Source organism: Onychostoma macrolepis, chromosome 01, assembly GCF_012432095.1.
Source record: "Onychostoma macrolepis isolate SWU-2019 chromosome 01, ASM1243209v1, whole genome shotgun sequence".
Lineage (NCBI taxonomy): Eukaryota > Metazoa > Chordata > Actinopteri > Cypriniformes > Cyprinidae > Onychostoma > Onychostoma macrolepis.
The window spans coordinates 26,227,394-26,247,269 of NC_081155.1; the positions used below are offsets into that span (position 1 = coordinate 26,227,394).

Sequence of the window (19,876 nt, forward strand, 5' to 3'; positions counted from 1 at the left end):
ACACTTTATCTCACAGAGTATGACGCAGCCTGCAGAAGTGATATGCATGGTTGTGGTCACCACTAGAAATAGCCAAAGCAAAATAAACTCATTTAACCTCTTCCAAGGCCTATATTTAAAAAATAGAGACCAAGTCAATCATTTTGGATCCAAAAGCATCCAAAATGTTCTGGTGTTGCTAGAGGAGGAGTACAGTGAGAAGTGCTTGGTACCCACAGTGACGTTCAGTGGTAGTAAAGCTCTTATATAGGGATGAATGAGTGCTGAAGGTGTGAGGGAGTTGTGCTTTATCAACGCTGTCATGAACTCACACACTACCGTGTGATGGAATACAAAAACTTGAAACAGAAGATGCTACCCTCCCCACATTCCTTGCATTATTGGGCATTTTTTCAGCATGACAATGAAGATATTCATTCTCCCAAGGTGAAAATCTTTCAGTGGACATGTATTTCACTCAATCTTAACACTCTTGAGCAGCTGTGGGGGATTCTGCAGAGGCAAGCTGAGCAAAACTCCCCATTAAAGACCAGAGCATTCAAGGAGGTCGTCCTCCAGGAGTTAAACAGGACAGATGAGAAAATTTGTCATGAACTTGTACACTCAGTGCCAAGAAGGGTCAGAGCAGTATACCTAAAGTTCTGGAGGACATGCTAAGTACTAGATTATTATACATTTGCTGAATTAATTCTAGGGTGTACTCATTTCTGCAATCCTTTATTTAAACAAAATTGGCTAATTTACTTATCTTACAGAAAATATTGGCATATATTTTATTAAGTATGTTTAATACAGTTCAATTTTGCCATCTTTCCATGAATTATACTAGTAATCATTAAGAAAATACATCTTTTATATTTATTCAGAGGGGGTGTACTCATTTATGCTGTGCACTGTATATGAACCAGTTTTATAAAAGGTAACAGTCAAGTGCACATAATTTAAACTGGATAAAGGACAAGAAGCCATAACATCACACACACCTTGAGGGCCAGGCAGTAGTCAGTGGGGGCCTTGTACTTGCTCCGGTAGTCCTGACCATAATACACATTAACATGGTCCAACTGCAGGAAGCACACCAAATCCCTTGAAGCCTACAGTGATCAAATTAAACATATTAATATTGTATTCCTATTTATTACCGTCTGTCAAATTTGCATATTTTTTTCTTTATAGCTTACAGTGATTGAATTTGAGATGATAAAGGCAAACATTTAGAAAAATAATACTATATACTCATGGTACCAAGCAGAAGCAAATTCCCAGGATCAACCACAAGAGGATATCAGTGAGTCTGTGCAATAGCAGATTACAGACAAACAAGCCCATGTTCTTAAATGTCAGAGAATTTAATACTAACATGAAACAATTGTTCATATGTATGCTTGCGACTGACTTGAAATTGTATAAGAACATGAATATTGTATAAGAAAATAAGGCATGGGGTTCTCTCCGGGAATTAAAGCCCCATGATTTATTGTAAGTGGATAGCATATGGTTTGTGTAGAGTATCCTCAGTGAATCCATAAACAGGAAATTCCACTCGCGTTTATTAAGTTCTGTGTCCATTTAATGGGAACATAAAACCAAATCACATGATAAAACTAAAATAAACAAACAATAACACTGACCTTGGCTTTGCCCTTCGGCACAAAATAGATGCCAGATGCCCTCAGCAGAAAGTACCGCTTCTTCCAAGACTTTTTGCCATCTTCCTTCAACCACAAGACTCCCTCAATTTCAGGAACAGACACTGAGCTTCCACAAAAACATTCCTTCAAGACATACAGATACAAAATACATCATCGTACGGTCAAGCATTCTGAAATTTTATCTTGACAGATATAGACAGCTGTACACTCTGTCAGACATCACAATCACATCACAATTAAAATGAACATTGATGAAGGCTTTGGGTCACATTAACTAACTTTTTGTATGTATTTGCAATTTGCATGTTTGCATGAAAGCAAAAAAAATAAAATAATTAAAATCAGTTTATGCACAGCAGGCAATAAGAGGTTAGGCTAGTTAGTCTAGGCGTTTATAAAAGGTGTTTGAGGTTTTCTGAGTGGGATAGTTGGCTTAATTGAAAATGTACCATTGCAATATGATATCAATCTATAATTTTTTATTATAATGTGTAATTTACCTCCAGCAATGCCTCCTTGTTTCGGTCTGCCATCTCAGAGGTCTCCTTCCTCCCAAGTAAATAGTTCTTAAAAACACACACAACATGCAACAAGTGAATCAGGGTGACAACATAAAACATAAAAAGAATCCTAGCTCATTACTATTACTTTAAACCTATCTTTAGATCAGAGTGTATACATACATATATGCACTAGTGTTCAAAAGTTTTAAATATTTTTGAAAGAATGCTCACTAAGGTTGCATTTATTTGATCAAAAATACAGTAAAACCAATAATTTTTGTGAAATATTACTGAAAAAGCTGAATTTTCAGCAGCCACAAGTTTAGTTTTCAGTGTCACATGATCCTTCAGAAATAATTCTAATATGCTGTTTTTCTGCTTAAGCAAAATTGTCGTCTGATTGAAGTTGAAAACAGTTGTGATGCATATTTTTGTGGAAAAACACTACATTTTATTTTTCAGGACGTTTTGAAGAATAGAAAGTTCAAAAGAACAACATTTGAAACAGATTTTATTAATGTTATTATTATTATTTATTTTTTTGTAAAATTATAGACGTCTTTATTGTCACTTTAGATCAAATGCTGTAGCTTTTTGAAACTTCCTGAATAAAAGTATTTTTTACCAAAAAAAAAACAAAAAAAACATACTGATCCCAAACCTTTTAACAGTAGTGTACATTGGGGTTTAAAAGTGTCGAAATGTTTCTAATTTGGCTACTTCTAATTAAGTAGTGACTTAATGTTTGTATCTATGATTAAAACAGATTTTGAATCTCTGTTTAATCAGAATTATTTTCTGTATATGTCACAAAAAGAGCTTCACCTGTGGATTTTTGAAAAGTGCATATTTTTCAATCCGTTCAATGAACATGAGTTTGTTTTGACTGTCTCTGGTCCAGTTGAGCAAGTTCTCCACCAGGTTCTCATGGTCTTCAAAAATTCTCTCTGAGGAAAATGATTGAAGAGTGAGCGAGAATGATCTTATTGTCCCTCAAGTTCACAGGGTATCTAAGCATGTGCATGTGTCCTCACCCATCTGTAGCTCAGGGATGGTCTCAACTAGGGCCCAGTCCGGACTGTAACCGCAGTGAGATTTATCCAGCAGACTGTCCAGCACCTGCCTGACCGTCTGCCTCTCATCCACCATCATAGTCTTTGAGCTCTCATCTGACATGTGTACACGTATCACCAGCTGATGAAGAAGATTATTAGGAAAGGAAAGTTTGGTTCATTCCAGTACATTTAATGTTGAATACAGCTATATTTATACATATATTTGCATGGAAAGTCACATTCTGTAGATAAATATACAGTACATTATACACCTACACATTCATTTGTTTTTACTAAAATAAATGACTGTTTAATAACTGTCCTAGAAATGGATAAATTGAATGGGATAGAGAAAAGTAGCTAACAAACGGCCTGTAAACATGGTAACTCCACCAATACTGTTTGAAAATCATCCCAGGATGCACCTCAAGTTGGTTGGTAGTTTATTCCCAAGCTATCTGTAATCTAATCAAAGGGTGGCTACTTTAAATAAATCAAGAACAGGTACAAATGCAGTAAAAATCAACAGTGGCAGAAGACGCTATCAACTCCCTTGCCAATTTGCTAGGTTATGATTTATATATTATTATGTTCCATCACTTTTTATTTACATTTTCTCTAAGAGGAGCTTTTAACATTAGCAGAAAAGCGCAACAGTGAAGAGATGTTTTCAATCTGTTCTCACTGCCTAGGCATATGATAAATTCTACATTTTCAAGACTTTTGTGCACCACTATACAGTCACCAAAAGCACCCTTTATCATCTTTACTGGTACATCGCCAGGAAATCAGCTGTTAGCAATGAGAAACACAAGCCGTCAATATATTGATGCGAACAGCATGTGAATGTTATCATCATGAAATTACTTTGGAAATGAGAATGGACTGACTGTTTATGAATGGATGTCAGAGAAGAGACTTTTGTGAGGAAACAGCTGATCAATTTATGAATCTTCAACATGTTTACCATCAAACATTTATTTTGAAGTGGGACAAGTTTGAATTTACAACAAAATAAATGTTGCTTTTTAAGAGCAATCACGAGAATTCTCTCACAAACAGAAATCAGTTTATGGCTCAAATCTAAGCAGTGACTCATAAAAACGCGTTTGTTTCTTAAATTTTTGTCATGGCTAATAGAACTTCTGGTAACACTATAGGGACCAATTCTCACTATTAACTAGTTGCTTATTAGCATGACAATTAAAATATTGGCTGTTTATTAGCACCTATAAAGCACATATTTTGCATGACCTTATTCTACATCCCTAACCCCACCCAGTACCTAAACTTAACAACTGCCTTGCTAACTATTAATAAGCAGCAAATTTAGAAGTTTATTAAAGCAAAGTCACAGTTAATGGTTTGTTAATGGCGAGAATTGGACCTTAAAATGAAGTGTGACCGAAGTTCATTTTCGATCCTGGATATAACGTAGTTCAGAAATGTTTTGATTTGTTGTTTTTTGGTGACTACACAAGTCTCATAAAATGAAATACATACTAACATCATGGTTTACTTTGGTGCTGTCTTTTAACCAGTTTTGACAAATTTAAATGTTTTATTTAGAATCAAATAAATGGCTGTAACGAATTCAAGAAAATCATGGCATGCATCTAAAGCTTGTACACTTGTTTGGATATTATATAGAAGGAAAAAAACAATAATTAGTACAGTGTGTTACAAATATGTTGTTCAAATTGGAATGTTTGACTTTGCTCAAAGATTTATATCGACTGAACTGGAATATGATGTGGATCTTCAGAAATGTGGCTTTAATAAAGACTAATTGGGAACAGGAATGACAACTGGCTTTCATCCCTCTCTATTTCACACCCCATTTTCTTTCTTCTTGAGAGTGAGGAATGAAGAGAAGGGATAGAGAAAGTGTTGCATAGGCACATTAACAGAAAGCCCTGCCAGGGGTCCTGAAAGCCATCAGAACATTAGGAAGCATGTGGCACTTTTCCAAGCCTGGTCTCAGCAGAAAACACGCTGCTAATTTATGCTCTCTTTCCTCACACACATATGCTCCTACAAACACGCACTATATGACAGATCTTGCCTGCTTCATTCTTTGACCTCAGCACAAACAATCTATCACACTGTGCAATAATATTTCAATTTAATGAAACTATTGAGTACAAACTTAGAAACGTAACAAACTGACACACTGATAAATGCAGGAAAGGCTTATTTTGACAGAACAATCACTCATTTCAAGCCAAATCACTGCGACTTACGTTTTGACTAAACTGAGTGTGACATGTATTTTAAAACTTTGCTTCAGTCTGCAAAATCTTTTAAAATTCACTACATGCAGTTTTTTTTCCTACACAAGGATACACAATAGGGTCCAAAGATCTGAGACCACTTGCAAAAAGTTTAATTCATATTTTCATTTCAATATACAAATTATATCATCAGCTATTTGAATGAAAAGTTGAGCTGTCATAAGTGCAAAACCTGACGATCACTGTTATCCAGAATGATATGAATATAGTCTTGGGTTTTTTAAAATGGAAGAAATTCTGACCTTTTATTGAGTTAACATGGTCAATGTCATAAATTAGCTTTTTTCAATGTGACCTCTGTTAGTTTTTTTTTTTTTTTTTTTTTGTTTTTAAATATATATTTTTTAAAAATCTCATTTTTTTTCATCAGCTTTTCATTTTCAAAGGGGTCTCAGATTTTGGGTCCACTGTATATTATTAAATTCTGTTTTTTTTTTAATTGTATTATTTAAAGTGCATTTGACGCAGTATCATTCCGTATCAGTTTCACTGCACCATTGCTGTTCAATGCTGTCAGTTTTCTCTAAACACACAATGAATGGAAACAGTCATCTGTCTCAGCTACAGAGGCCCAATCACTGTCCTGTGTCTAATTCATTCACTTGGTATTAGTATGTGCCTGGTGGCATCTATCTTGACAGTCCTTTTCAGATGAATAGTGTAATAGTATAGATCATCTCTCAAAAATGAACGCAAACATTAGACCAGTTTGAACAGAAATAACACAATGGAAATGTTTTAACAAGTAATTTGAAGCAAAAGCCTCACCGACATTTTGTTTGTGCATCTTCCCTTCTAACCAGACAGAGACTCACAGACACATGAGTGACCTATTTTCTGCTGTGCATTCATTCTGAATTCTCTAGCTAGAGCGTGTGAAGGGCTACATCATGCAGTGAAAGAGGAGGTTTACTGACCCTTCAGATCAGAGATTCACAGGGGCTTTGACTCACCTTTTTAACCTGGGCTTCTTTAATTTTCTCTAGCGCCACACGGATTTTCTCAGCCTTCGCTTTGGCAGCCTGTTCTTCCTGTGAATGATACAATGACATATTAACAAAGAAACACACTCGCATAGTATTCCACCAACAGTCTGATAGTAGTGTCATCCATTACTGAGGTACGAAATCAGACAGGTGGATTTCTGTTTTACACTTACCTGCCCTCTCCAACATGCAGTCATCACATCCATTCTGACCTTTTAATGCAATCCCTAAACCCTTGCAAAGTCTGATCAGCCAGCAACACAAAAGGCAGTTACACGATCACTCCTGAACCACCGCTCATGTTAACAGCTCCTCAGAGAAATGGCTGTTCATTCATTCAATACAAATTTTAAGAGATGCACAGATTTGTACCAGCTCAATTGTTTCAGAAATCCAATAAATGAATGTTCTCATCACAAACGCCAGCTATGTCAAGGCCTGACAGGTACTTCCAGCTGAAGTTTCAGAGCAGCTGCAGAAATGGCCTCCGAAGAAAATCATTCAAATAATCCGAGAAATAAGTCTAAGATCAATCTGAAGGAGCGTGAAGCCGAAATGTGCATTGGCCGCGACACACAGATGAAAACGCTTCCACTCAAGTATCTTTACACCCAGAGTACCTTACACACAACTCTACTCCTCAACATTGGGAGGGATTGAGACCTCCCCCTTTCTTCACTGTCTCTCTCCCTCTCTGTGAAACAGCTGCATGTCTCTGGTAGCGTGCCCAATCACAGGGTTTAATCCCCCTCACCAGCAGACCAAGCCGCCATCAGCTATTAGAGACCCTCTCTTACCCCTTCTCCAATCGGAAAGTACATATACTTCTCAGCAGCCAATCAATGAGGTTCGTTTCTTTGACCCTCTTTCCACTGGCCAATAAAGCCGAGGCCAAAAGTAGATGATATTGTTCTCTGATCTTTTTTCTGTGGTTGTGGGAAAACACCTCCCTTTTGGGGGGTACCGTGGGGATGAATGATATCTAAGCCTTGTATTTATTGTTTTACACATTAATTTAAAGAAGCCCCCCGGGTTTGTAAGGACTATGATTTTAAGTGACCCTTTGTTAAGTCAACTATTATTATAACGGGATGGGTAGGTTATTGGTAGATTAAGGAATACAAAATCAGAGATAGAGAAATAAAGATCTCAATATACAAAGAATATGCAATAAAAAGCATAGAATGAAGAGGAAGGAAGGAAAAAAGTGTGGTATATGTGATATGAAAGGACAGTTTCTCTCTCTCGGCTCACTATGGCAGATGCATATTTATGATGTGGAGAGAAAGAGAATGGGAGAGTTCTGCAAACAGCCGAGGCAGAGGCTTCGATAAAAAGCATTAAATTCCCTTTGAAGTCTTTTTTCCTTTTTCTGGTTTTCTCTCGGTCTGTGTTTGAGCAGAGTCTGTGTCTCAGCAGCCTGCAATGAACCCATCTATACACTGTTTGAGAGGTCTGATGAAATCATGAGGAAATCAGAGTGGGATTTCAAGAACATCTACTCCTCAGTTTGTGTAAATGGATAATGACTTTGTCTAATGTCAGGACAAATAAATAAAACTTAGCTGACTCTGCTTTATTTAACGAAAATAAAAGACAAATTCCTAAACAATTAAAACACACAAACTCCTTAGAAATGACAACGTGATTGGAAATCAAATTTAAACAGTAATAAAGAAAAATCTTTAGGATTCTGAAATTCAAACAAAGAAACATTATTGCATAAAATTAAGAAATATGAAATAGTCTGCACTATTTCTAGGTCACTAGAAATTCTAGAAACATTTTCAAAACATGTTGGAATATAACAAGACATTTTGCACAAACTTCAAGTACAGTGCCTTGCGAAACTATTCATACCCCTTCATTTTTTAAAATGTTTTATGTTGCTGCCTTATGTTAAAATGCTTTAAATTACTTTTTTTTCCCCCCACATCAATCTACACTCCATACACCATAATGGTAAAGCATTATAAAAATAAATAAATAATAAAAAAAAAACTTAAATGATTCCATTGCAGAAGTATTCATACCCTTATCTGGAACAGTTGAAATTTAGATCAGGAGCATTTATATTGCTTGTAGATGTTACTACACTGAGTGAAGATAATCTGTGGCAAATTCCATTGATTGGGTATGATTTGGAAAGGCACACACGTCTTAAAAGGTCTAACAGCTGATAATGCATATCAGAGCAAAAACCAAGCCCTGAGGTCAAAAGAACTGCCTGTAGAGCTCAGAAACAGGTTTGCGTCAAGCTACACATCTGGTTAAAAGTTCAGAAACAAATTCTGCTTCATTGAATGTTCACAGAAGAATGTAGTCTCCGTTACCTTTAATGGAAGAAGTTTGAAACAACCAGGACTCTTCCTAGGGCTGGCCTCCCGGCCAAACTGAGCAATTGATGGAGAAGGGCTTTGGTTAGTGTGGTGAGCAAGAACCTGATGGTCACTCTAGTTGAGCTCCATGATCATATGTGGATATGGGAGAAATCTACAGAAGGACAAACATCATTGCAACACTCCACCGATATGGGCTTTAAGGTGATGTGGCAAGGAGTGAGAGACTCAGAGTAGAAGAAATGCTCAATGCACCAAAATATTGAGATAGCCTTAATGAAAACCCAGTCCTTCCAACAGGACAGTGACCCTAAGCACACAGAAAGAGCGGCTTATAGACAAGTCTGTGAATGTCCTTGAGTGGCCCAGCCCCATCCTGGGCTTGAACCCAATCAAATATTTCTGGAGAAACCTGAAAATGTGCGTCTGCCCCCATCCAACCTGATAGAGCTTGAGAGGTGAGAAGAAGAACGGCAGATAATTAACAAATGCTGATGAACAAAGCTGGTCACATCAAACAAAAAAGGCTTGAGACTGTAAAGGTGCTTCAGCTAAATATTTAGTTAAGAGTATGAATACTTATGCAATGTACTTATTTCAGTTTTTATATTCTTAATAAATTTAAGAAGTTGTGACAATTCTGTTTTTGCTTTGTTAATATGGTGTTTGGAGTGTAGATTGATGTGGAAAAAAAAAAGTAATTTAAAGCAGTTTAACATAAGGCAGCAACAAAATGTTGTATGAAAAGGGGTATGAATACTTTCGCAAAGGCACCGCACCAGTTCAAGTGGATGCTCTCATTAAAGTGAATGGGGATGCAGCAAAAACGTCTAATTTTAAATTTAATTCAAAATAGCTATTTCTGTAAAATCTTCACGTACATGTAAAACTTCCATTCAAAAACTTACTACACTATAACAACAACTGGAGATAATGTTGTAATGCAGCACAATGAACTTGAGAAAATAATAAACCGTATCAATTTAGCCGTAGCAGCTTCAAGGTTTAACAAAAGCTCACACGACCTTGAAAAATCAAAGTGGCGTCAGATTTAGATGCTTATTATTTAACTCCACAAGACAAAAGCACCCTTACCCACAATGCCCTGCACCTGCAAAAAACGCTTTGCTGGTATGACAACATGGGAATTACAAATCACATGCATAATAATAGCTCTTCTCAGGAATAAATTAAAATCAAGAAGTTATTCAATATAGAGCCTTTTGTTTTAAGCTAATTAATGCTTATTGGAAAACAAATGCATGGCTATCTATGCTGCATGGCTAACAGCATTATTATAGGCGTAGTTCACTCAAAAATGAAAATTCCATAATTATTTACATCTCATGTCGTTCCAAACCTGTATGATTTTCTTCGTTGTTTTTTTTGTTTTTTGTACTCTACAATGGAAATCATATATAAAACTGTGTGGTTATCAACCTATCTTTTGTGCTCTGCAGAAAAGTGTCTTACAAATTTGGAAAAAAACGTCGAGTAATTAATATTTTTATTTTTGGTGAAACTATACCTAAAATAATACTGTTTATCACCTTGAGTCAAACTGCCTGTGACCAAATATATTTATTAGTTTTAGACCAAAGAGATTCACTAGTGTTACTACTCTACTTTGTAAAACAAACACCACTTTCACACACACACACACACACGCACACACACACACGCACAAAAACATAAGAATAGGTCAATTGGTTTCAGTTTTATATAGTTCATTAAATGAAATGGTCCTAAAATGAAATAAGTGATGAACAGCCATTTCTTCAGGGAACCAGAAATAACTTTGATAATGCAGCTCACAAAACCCAGCACCTCTTTACAAACCTGTTTTATATACTAAAAAAAAAAAAAAATCACTGTTGTATTTAAGATACAATTAAAAAACAAAACAAAAAAAAGGACCAAAATTATGTTCTTTACATTTGTAATGAAAAACACAAATTCCTAAACATACTACTTCATCTCTATGTAAACTACAGATAAAAAAAAAAAAAAAAAAAAACACCTGTCTAACCTACAATCTGAGAATGCTAACTGACCAATATGAACTGGAAAACCTGACTTGTAAATTAATAATAAAATAAAAGAAATAATACATAATCATTGCTTTCTCTTCAGAGAGAGGTGCTGTAGGTTGAAAACAGTTATAGACACTTTAGGCTGGATAATCTGATTTTATCTTTAAATGGCATGGCAAAACTGCATATATGAAGATGGCAGCAAAGAGAAAATAGGAGATATAGCACTTTAAAAATGTAAGAAGGCAGTGTGGGTGGAGCAACGTGTCAAGTCTGGCAAGAAGACTGAGGTTAAAAGGCTTTCTGTGGAGAACCAAAATAAACCAAAAACATGCAGAGAAAAAGAAAAGAAAAGAAAAGAAGCAAGCGAAAGGAGGCGTCACCTTGGTCAGCAGGTGAGAGGGTTTTCCTGCAATGTTTTTCAGAATCAGAGAGGTCTCCCTGTCCAGATACGAGTGCTTTAGGGTGCAGGGAAAAGACAAACAGAGATTAATCAGTGTAATGATTACAGTGATTCCAAAAATGATAGAAATACATACTTGATCGTGGTAAAGCATAGAAAGTGTGGAAGCATTGCCTGATTATTCAAAATCAGAAAGAGGTGGCATTATGTGAATGGAAAAAAATATATATATAAAAGAACTGTTTCGTATACAAATTATCGTATACAGATCACTTTCTGGGAATAAATCTCTCCTGATACCAAAATGATGATGTGAATTATCACAGCTATTATAAGAGCCAGTATTTTGAGAATGAACATACTGTGTACACATATCCCCTGTCGCCCACAAACACACTTACAGTACTTTGATCCACCTCCCCCGCCTGTGAGGTGAAGTCAAGATGCCGTCTGGTAGCTTTACCATTGGCCCTTCGCAGTGAGACATGCTGGCAAAAGGGGTGGGGGAGGCAGTGACATCACATACAGAAAAGGTGCAAATATAAACACAATCATGCAGCAGACAATGCAAAACAAGGCATGCACAAGCAAGGGTCAATATATGCTGCCACTCTTGTTGTAAAACATGTTCTGGTTTAACAAAATCTAATTTCCTTCTAATCGACAGTATGCCACAGATACTATCGATTAGCACAGAAAGTAATTTTGACTTGTCGCTCAGTTTACAGTATTACAAGTACAATGGAAGTCTATCGGGCATGTTGCATTTTTTCTTAAAGGGATAGTTCATCCGTAAATGAAAGAGTCATTATTTTCTCACCCTCATATCTTTCTAAACCCATACGATTTAGATTCATCTTCAAAACACAAATGATATTATTAATATTCTATCATTTTGTTTCATCCACTGAAAGTCCATGCAATCAACATTTGAATCTTCAAAAAGTTTATAAAGACATTGTAAAGTAATCCATATGAATAGAGTGGTTCCAGTTCTTCTGAGGAACCATGACTGCTTTATATGATGAACAGTCTTTTATTGACGTATAAACATTGATCAGTGCACATACACAGAGCACATCAAACACAGTAAACAGAAGCCCAACCGTACTTGCTTGATATATGAGAACAAACCTCACTAAATGACGACAGAATATTAAAAATCTCTTCATTCATGTTCTGAAGATGAACAAAAGTCCAATGGGTTTGGAAGAACATGGGGGTGAGTAAATGATGACAGTTTTCGTTTTTCGGTGAACTATCCCTTTAAAGGGCTTGTACTAGCTGTAAAGTTTTCAAAATGGTAATTTTAGTAGTGGGCCTATAGTTCTAGGTGGATGAACTTCTAGTTAGGCATTAACAGTGCAAGTCCTGTGGGTGTGAGTTTGCTTCATGTAAACAATACTTTGCAGATAGTCACGTCTTGCCCCTTCTATGGTATCCTTGCACAAAAAGTTACTGGATTTATGTGAAGTTTGACTTTGCACAGAAAGTTTGTAAGCAATTTCATCATATTAGTCTAGCACATTTGACACCAATAATGCAAGTCTTTGGCTATATTTTAGAAACAGCCTGTATTTAACATTTACTCTTGCCTTGCCAGATAGAATTCCATTTGCAGAATTATTTTCAGATATTCTCATAGAATTTTACTTTTATTGAACATGACAAGGGTTTTCAAGCTTTACAGACCAGTGGATCCATGCTCCATATAAATAAAAAAGGTCAGTATTATTTTAAAAACAACTTTCATTAAAACATTATATAAATGTTTCGACAATCTCTATGTGTTTTATACTGTATATCGTCCCTGCAGTACCTTCATGGAGCCCCTGGGTCCACAGAGCAGTGGCTGAAAACCGTTGTTTCATATTAATATAGATGACATTATAGAAGCTATGCCATCTGTTGCTCCTATAGGACATTTTTAGTGTAAGCATACAGTTACAAGATGTTACCAAAACCAACACACCATGCATTCAAATAAGTTAGAGTAGCATAGCCATATAGCAAAGCAGGTGTTATTGTCACAATGTACTGTTTACACTGACCATAGACAGCACACTCTCTGTGTCTCTACACGTCACATAATAATGCCATGCAAGATTACGACAGCAAGATTTGTGCACACACTCTCCCTCACACATGAAATCCTATCATGTTGTTCCATCTGTGAAACAGCGCTAGTTTACATCTGAAACCACAGTATGTATTTTTAGCTGAGAGAAGTGCTCGGGTCTGTACATCCTGGTGTAGATGAGCAACGCTGTGGTTAAAAGAGTGGCGTAGTAGCACTGTTTTATTGCACTTATTGCACTTCTGTTTTATTGTCTTCCCAGGTTCTGACAACAGGACTGAAGAACTATAAAAGCGGAGTGTGTGCTTGTGAGAACTTGGTTGTAAATAAGTGTGTGTGAAAAGTATGTGGGTAGCCAAGAGATGACTCAGCTTTAATGATTCAATGGTGAATTCAGTGAAACCTCGATCATCACATTTCCCAAAACCACAATACAGACTTTGCCCTTAACAAAAGAACAAACAACTGCTATGAATAAAACTGTGTGTGTGTTTGGGTCAGAGGGAATGTTGACTGTCCAAGTAAAGAGAGTCGAGACCCTCTTTGTTCTAAATTGTTTAGTGAATAACAGGATAAACTTTTTAAAATGTCAGTGACTCTTTTGTTTTTTGGTAGTAATTAGAATGACTAAGACATTTATTTAAAACAGAATTATGACTAAGGCTAATTATGAAGTTACACAGACGGGAAAATAATTTTAAATTTAGAAATGTCTTCTCTTTAACACCCACATATACACACAAACATCCATATCAAGTAACTCTTAAATAATGACCCTGACCAACTGATATGATAAAGTATTAAAGTCAACATGAAATCAAAAATTGACCCTATTTACTGCAATGCTCTCTTCATGGACTTATTTTTAATGAGTCATCTGACATATCGCATATTACAAGAGAAAAAAATGTTACTCTTTGTAAACTTTAATAAAAATGTATTAACTTGTTTTTCTGCTGTTTTTATATGCATATTTTTTAATATTAATAAGCGGTTAAGTTACTGGGGTTATTGGGGTGACCAGCATCAATTAAACCACTTTTTATTAGGGGTGTAATGGTACACATATTCCTACCGAACATTTTTGGTCTTTTGGTTCGGTACGCATGTGTCCCCAACAAATACAGCATTGTTTTAACCACCGCATAGGTGGAACTTCATTGGAAACTTTCAGTTTAGACTTTGTTTCTGATCAAAAGTAACAATATATTAATCTTTCAAATTATGTACATTTTTTTTTCAGGAAACTGAAACAATAAATGGCCGTTTTGGTGCTCTTTAATGTGATCGCTGTATAAACGCCTCAGTTTAAACGGCAGTGCGGCGCGCGAGTGAGCGTGATCATCCCTTCCTCTTTACCACTAGTTTTAATGTGAAATAAACATGTATGAACATCTCATGCCTCACGTAATACCTCAATCAGTGTTTCAATAAAACAGCTTCTAAACAAAAGTATTTAAATTTACCTCAGGCATGTCATCAGTGTCCACAGCTCGTTCACTAGAGAAATGAAGTCTAGAGAAGAGCATTTTGCGAAATATTAGAATATATACTAATTATAGTTTACCTTACCTGTTAGAGATGTCTTAATTATTTAATATATGTTTAAATAAACCTGTTATGAAACAAGTTGACAGCTACTGTGTAAATGCTTATATCATTTCGAAATTAATTTAAAAACTGCATTATGTGCAATTTATATGTTTGCATTCAATTTTTTAAGTTAAGTTGAGTTTTTTTTTAAAAAATAAATAGTAATTAAATTTAAATTTGGGCTCTGTTATTTGTAACCTTATAGTAATGTAAAAGGGCTCACTATAGTTTAGAGCATAAACTGAGGTAGATTTTTATCCCTAGGAAAAATTTAATTATAATTTAATTTATTTAAAGAAAGAAAGAGGAATTTGTTCAGTAAACCACCGTTTAATAAAAAAGCAATTTTATGTTTAGTTTTTTTCCTCCTGCTGTACCAAAAAGACCATACCGTACCGTGATGTAAAAACAGAGGTACGTACCGAACCGTCATATTTGTGTACCATTACACCCCTACTTTTTATAGAAAACTACTGAGTACAATCTTCTCATGTAAGTGAACCCCATTCAGATGACTTTTCAACAATATTTATTTATTAATGGGTAAAATTAAATTAGAATAAATAAAAATTTAATTAGCAAGTACTGAATGCACCTTTAACAGATTTTTTTTAAAAGATGAAAAGACAATGAAAAATGGGTTGTGAAAGACAATTCATGATGACTTTATACTTGGAATACCCAACTAAAGAAAGCTGGCCTGATTGAGACCATTATCCCTGTGCTGACTGACAATGTTGCTCTATCCTTTTCTTTTGTGGATATTTATTTTCTGGTGTTGTGCTTTAGATTTGAGCCCCTCACATCTGCTTTGAGTTTTCTCTCTGCTATGTCTCACTCTGCTGAAAATTCTCTCAGAGGTTCTCACAGTGAAAAGAGAAGCATGGTCTCTTATGCCTAATAAACCTCTGGACCTCTATGGACCAGTCATGTCATGGTTACCATCCAGTTCTTCTTAAAGTCTAAAATCTAAGCGCCAGCTATGAAATAATTCAAATGTGAAAAAAAGATTTAATATTAAGTTTGAGTGTGTGTTTGTGTTACCTCTGTGCTAGTCTGGCTTTGGTTCTGATTCTGTGACTGCGCCTCAGTTTCCTGCCCTCTAATGTCCAGTGAATCCATGCTGGACGCAGAGGCAGAGTTGACACTTGACCTGGACGAATGACCGATGGAGCGCACTTCCTGGTCACTGACCGTCCCAACCGATCCTGTGCGGCGATGATGTGTGTTAGTAGGCGGGTGAGAGAGAGTTGCAGATGAATATGAGGAGGAAGATGATGAGGAAGATTCAGAAGTCTGCCTTGCCGCCTCGTCCATGCTCAGGGACGCCTTTTCTAGCTGAGCGGTGATATCATCCAGGGAGAAGTTGGAGGCCAGGGGCCGTGACTGACTGCTGCCACCACGTACGGTGGAGGCGGGAGAAGCTCTGGTGCTGCTGCTGGTGCTTCCTCCGCTGCTGCCCCCTCCGGTGTGTTTGGTGCTGGCCGAGCGGCCTGTGGGTCTCTGTCTAGATTTGCCATCTGAGGTCTTGCTCATGGGTTTGCCGATAGTGCTGAGCTCTTGTTCTATTGAACACAGGTCGGCCATGAGGGCGTCCAAATCCACTGTCTCGCCTTGGTTAATGGCTTCTACATAGAGAGAGAACAATTTTAATTCATTTAATTACAACACGAATTCCGGAAATGTTGGGACGTTTTTTAAATTTGAATAAAATGAAAACTAAAAGACTTTCAAAATCACATGAGCCAATATTTTATTCACAATAGAACATAACAAATGTTTAAACAGAGAAATTTTACACTTTTATCCACTAAATGAGCTCATCTCAAATTTGATGCCTGCTACAGGTCTCAAAAAAGGGCTGAAAAAGCAAGAAATTTTGAACAGATTCAGCTGAGAGAACATCTAGCAACTAATTAAGTTAACTGACATCAGATCTGTAACATGATTAGCTATAAAAGGGATGTCTTAGAGAGGCAGAGTCTCTCAGAAGTAAAGATGGGCAGAGGCTCTCCAATCTGTGAAAGAATGCGTAAAAAGATTGTGGAAAACTTTAAAAACAACGTTCCTCAATGTCAAATTGCAAAGGCTTTGCAAATCTCATCATCTACAGTGCATAACATCATCAAAAGATTCAGAGAAACTGGAGAAATCTCTGTGCGTAAGGGACAAGGCCGAAGACCTTTGTGGTCTTCGGGCCCTCAGACGACACTGCATCACTCATCGGCATGATTCTGTCATTGAAATTACTAAATGGGCCCAGGAATACTTCCAGAAACCACTGACTGTAAACAATTCGCCATGCCATCTGCAGATGCCAACTAAAGCTCTATCATGCAAAAGGGGAGCCATATGTGAACATGGTCCAGAAGCGCTGTTGTGTCCTGTGGGCCAAGCCTCATTTAAAATGGACTGTTTCAAAGTGGAAAAGTGTTCTATGGTCAAACGAATCCAAATTTGACATTCTTGTTGGAAATCACGGACACCGTGTCCTCTGAGCTAAAGAGGAGGGAGACCTTCCAGCATGTTATCAGCGTTCAGTTCAAAAGCCAGCATCTCTGATGGTATGGAGGTGCATAAGTGCATACGGTATGGGCAGCTTGCATGTTTTGGAAGGCACTATGAATGCTGAAAGGTATATAAAGGTTTTAGAGCAACATATGCTCCCCTCCAGACGACGTGTATTTCAGCAGGACAATGCAAAACCACATACTGCAGTTATTACAACAGCATGGCTTTCTAGCAGAAGAGTCCGGGTGCTCAATTGGCCTGCCTGCAGTCCAGATCTTTCACCTATAGAAAACATTTGGCGCATCATTAAACAAAAAATACGTCAAAGACGACCACGAACTCTTCAGCAGCTGGAAACCTATATCAGGCAAGAATGGGACCAAATTCCAACACCAAAACTCCAGAAACTCATAACCTCGACGCCCAGACGTCTTCAAACTGTTTTGAAAAGAAGAGGAGATGCCACACCATGGTAAACACAACCCCGTCCCAACTATTTTCAAATTTGAAATGAGCTCATTTTGTGCATAAAATTTTACAATTTCTCAGTTTAAACATTTTAAATGTTCTATTGTGAATAAAATACGTCCCAACATTTCTGGAATTCGGGTTGTAATTCAAGTATGCTACCTTTCAAAAGTTTGTGTTAATTAACACTTTAAATCAGCAAAGATGCATTAAATTGATTAAAAGTGATAGTATTTATTGTTAAAAAGATTTCAAATAAATGCTGTTCTTCTAAACTGTTTTTCCACAATGAGAATTAGAATTAGAATGATTTCTGAAGGATCATGTGACACTGAAGACTGGAGTAATAGCTGCTGAATTTTTTTTTTTTTCAGCTTTGCATAACAGGAATAACTTAAATTGTAAAATATATTACAATAGAAAAGTTATTTTAAATTTGAATAATATTTCACATTATTACTGTTTGTACTGTGTTTCTGGTCAAATAAATGCAGCCTTGGTGAGCAAAAGAGACTTCTTTCAAAAACATAAATGACCTGAAACTTTTCAACTGCAGTGTTTGTGCATGCTAAACTATAATTACAAGCATTCTGCTGTTATGCAGGTGGTTTAATGATAATCCATGAAAACTGCAGCATGCCGCAACACCACCATATCAGATGCATATGAAGGCGTTTTGAGTGGGATTTTGAGTGATAATGAATGCTGAGTAATCAGAGGTGGTGTGTGTCTGGGTGTAGTCTAACCGTTGATGTTGTACATAGAGAAACGGTAGGAGAAATTGGCAAGGTTTGTTTCCTGTCTGAGAGGAGCTTTCTGCACTTTCTCAGGACGCCCATCATCCAAACTCTACATTACAGAGAGACAGGGGAAGGTGATCAGGTAAGACGTGACAGACAAATCATAAACATAATCATCAATACAACACATCAATACAATAATAAAATGAGGTATCTAAATTAGATCTGTCAATTAATTAAAAATAGTAATAGAATACTAAATTCTAATTTTCATGTTATAGCCTCTAACTGATAAACAGCCGATATTAAAATGTTATACTATTTTGACTACATAAATTAAATAACAAATTTAAAAAGAATAATCATGATTTTAAATGCTACAAGGGAATTCAGGCGTCACATTATAATGTACTATTAAAATGTAGGCCTATATATTAATGACATTAGATCAGTGGTTCTCAAACTTTTTGATTCAACAAAGAAACTTATACAGGTTTGGAACAACATGAAGGTGAGTAAATGATGACAATTAAAATTTTTGGGTGAACTATTCCTTTAATTTACATGACATTTGTAGGTCTAGAAATATTTTAAAATCACTTTTAAAATAAAATTTTTAAATTCAGTTTCCTGAGGACAGTTTCCAGTAAAAATAAAATAAATAAATACATAAAAATTCTTATACATAAAATGACACTAGTCGCCTGGTTGAGAACCACTGCTTTAGATGATGAAAAGGTAATCTGATATGAAAATAGAGAAAATGAACATGTACAGTTAAATATACAATACTGACCTATACTGATACTAAAAAAAATGTAAATAATCGCCAAGCATAATCACAACTCGGATGGTAAAATTTCATGCATCACTAAAATGGAATTAATTACATTATTCAATATCAATATTTGCTGAGAAAAGTCCCCAAAGTTTAGATAATACATCATATTCAAGATGTAATTCATCACTGAGTGACTGAGTGTAAGTGTCACCTGTGTGAGTTTGTCCAGTTCTCCCAACCAGGCACCAAACATCTTGTCCAGATCCTGGTCCTCCTTATCGCTGTCTTCTTCAGCAGCATGGTCCAACTCATCATCTGACACCTGCTCCATATCTGCTGTAACACACACAAAAACACACCCACACCACCTCAGTACATGATACAGTCAACAACAGACAGCCGCAATTAGGTGTTGATTCATTTGAAGGACGATGTACATCA

General features: G+C 36.3%; 1 protein-coding gene across 6 annotated transcripts in view; it reads right to left on the reverse strand.

Annotated features, from left to right (window-relative positions):
- Window positions 1–19,876, reverse strand: part of raph1b (Ras association (RalGDS/AF-6) and pleckstrin homology domains 1b) — a 65,213-nt gene that overhangs the window by 7,714 nt on the left and 37,623 nt on the right. For 2 of the 6 annotated variants that reach the window (XM_058748591.1, XM_058748506.1), the window contains 11 exons: window positions 19,647–19,771; window positions 18,661–18,763; window positions 15,980–16,563; window positions 11,667–11,753; window positions 11,246–11,320; window positions 6,458–6,535; window positions 3,190–3,349; window positions 2,981–3,102; window positions 2,153–2,218; window positions 1,632–1,775; window positions 984–1,094 (listed from right to left, as the gene is read on the reverse strand). In XM_058748591.1, the coding sequence (XP_058604574.1) occupies window positions 984–1,094; window positions 1,632–1,775; window positions 2,153–2,218; window positions 2,981–3,102; window positions 3,190–3,349; window positions 6,458–6,535; window positions 11,246–11,320; window positions 11,667–11,753; window positions 15,980–16,563; window positions 18,661–18,763; window positions 19,647–19,766 (1,650 nt within the window). In that variant the 5' untranslated portion in view covers window positions 19,767–19,771. The remainder of the gene's footprint in view (window positions 1–983; window positions 1,095–1,631; window positions 1,776–2,152; window positions 2,219–2,980; window positions 3,103–3,189; window positions 3,350–6,457; window positions 6,536–11,245; window positions 11,321–11,666; window positions 11,754–15,979; window positions 16,564–18,660; window positions 18,764–19,646; window positions 19,772–19,876) is intronic. The other 4 variants (XM_058748432.1, XM_058748748.1, XM_058748668.1 and 1 more) reach the window with 4 other exon arrangements.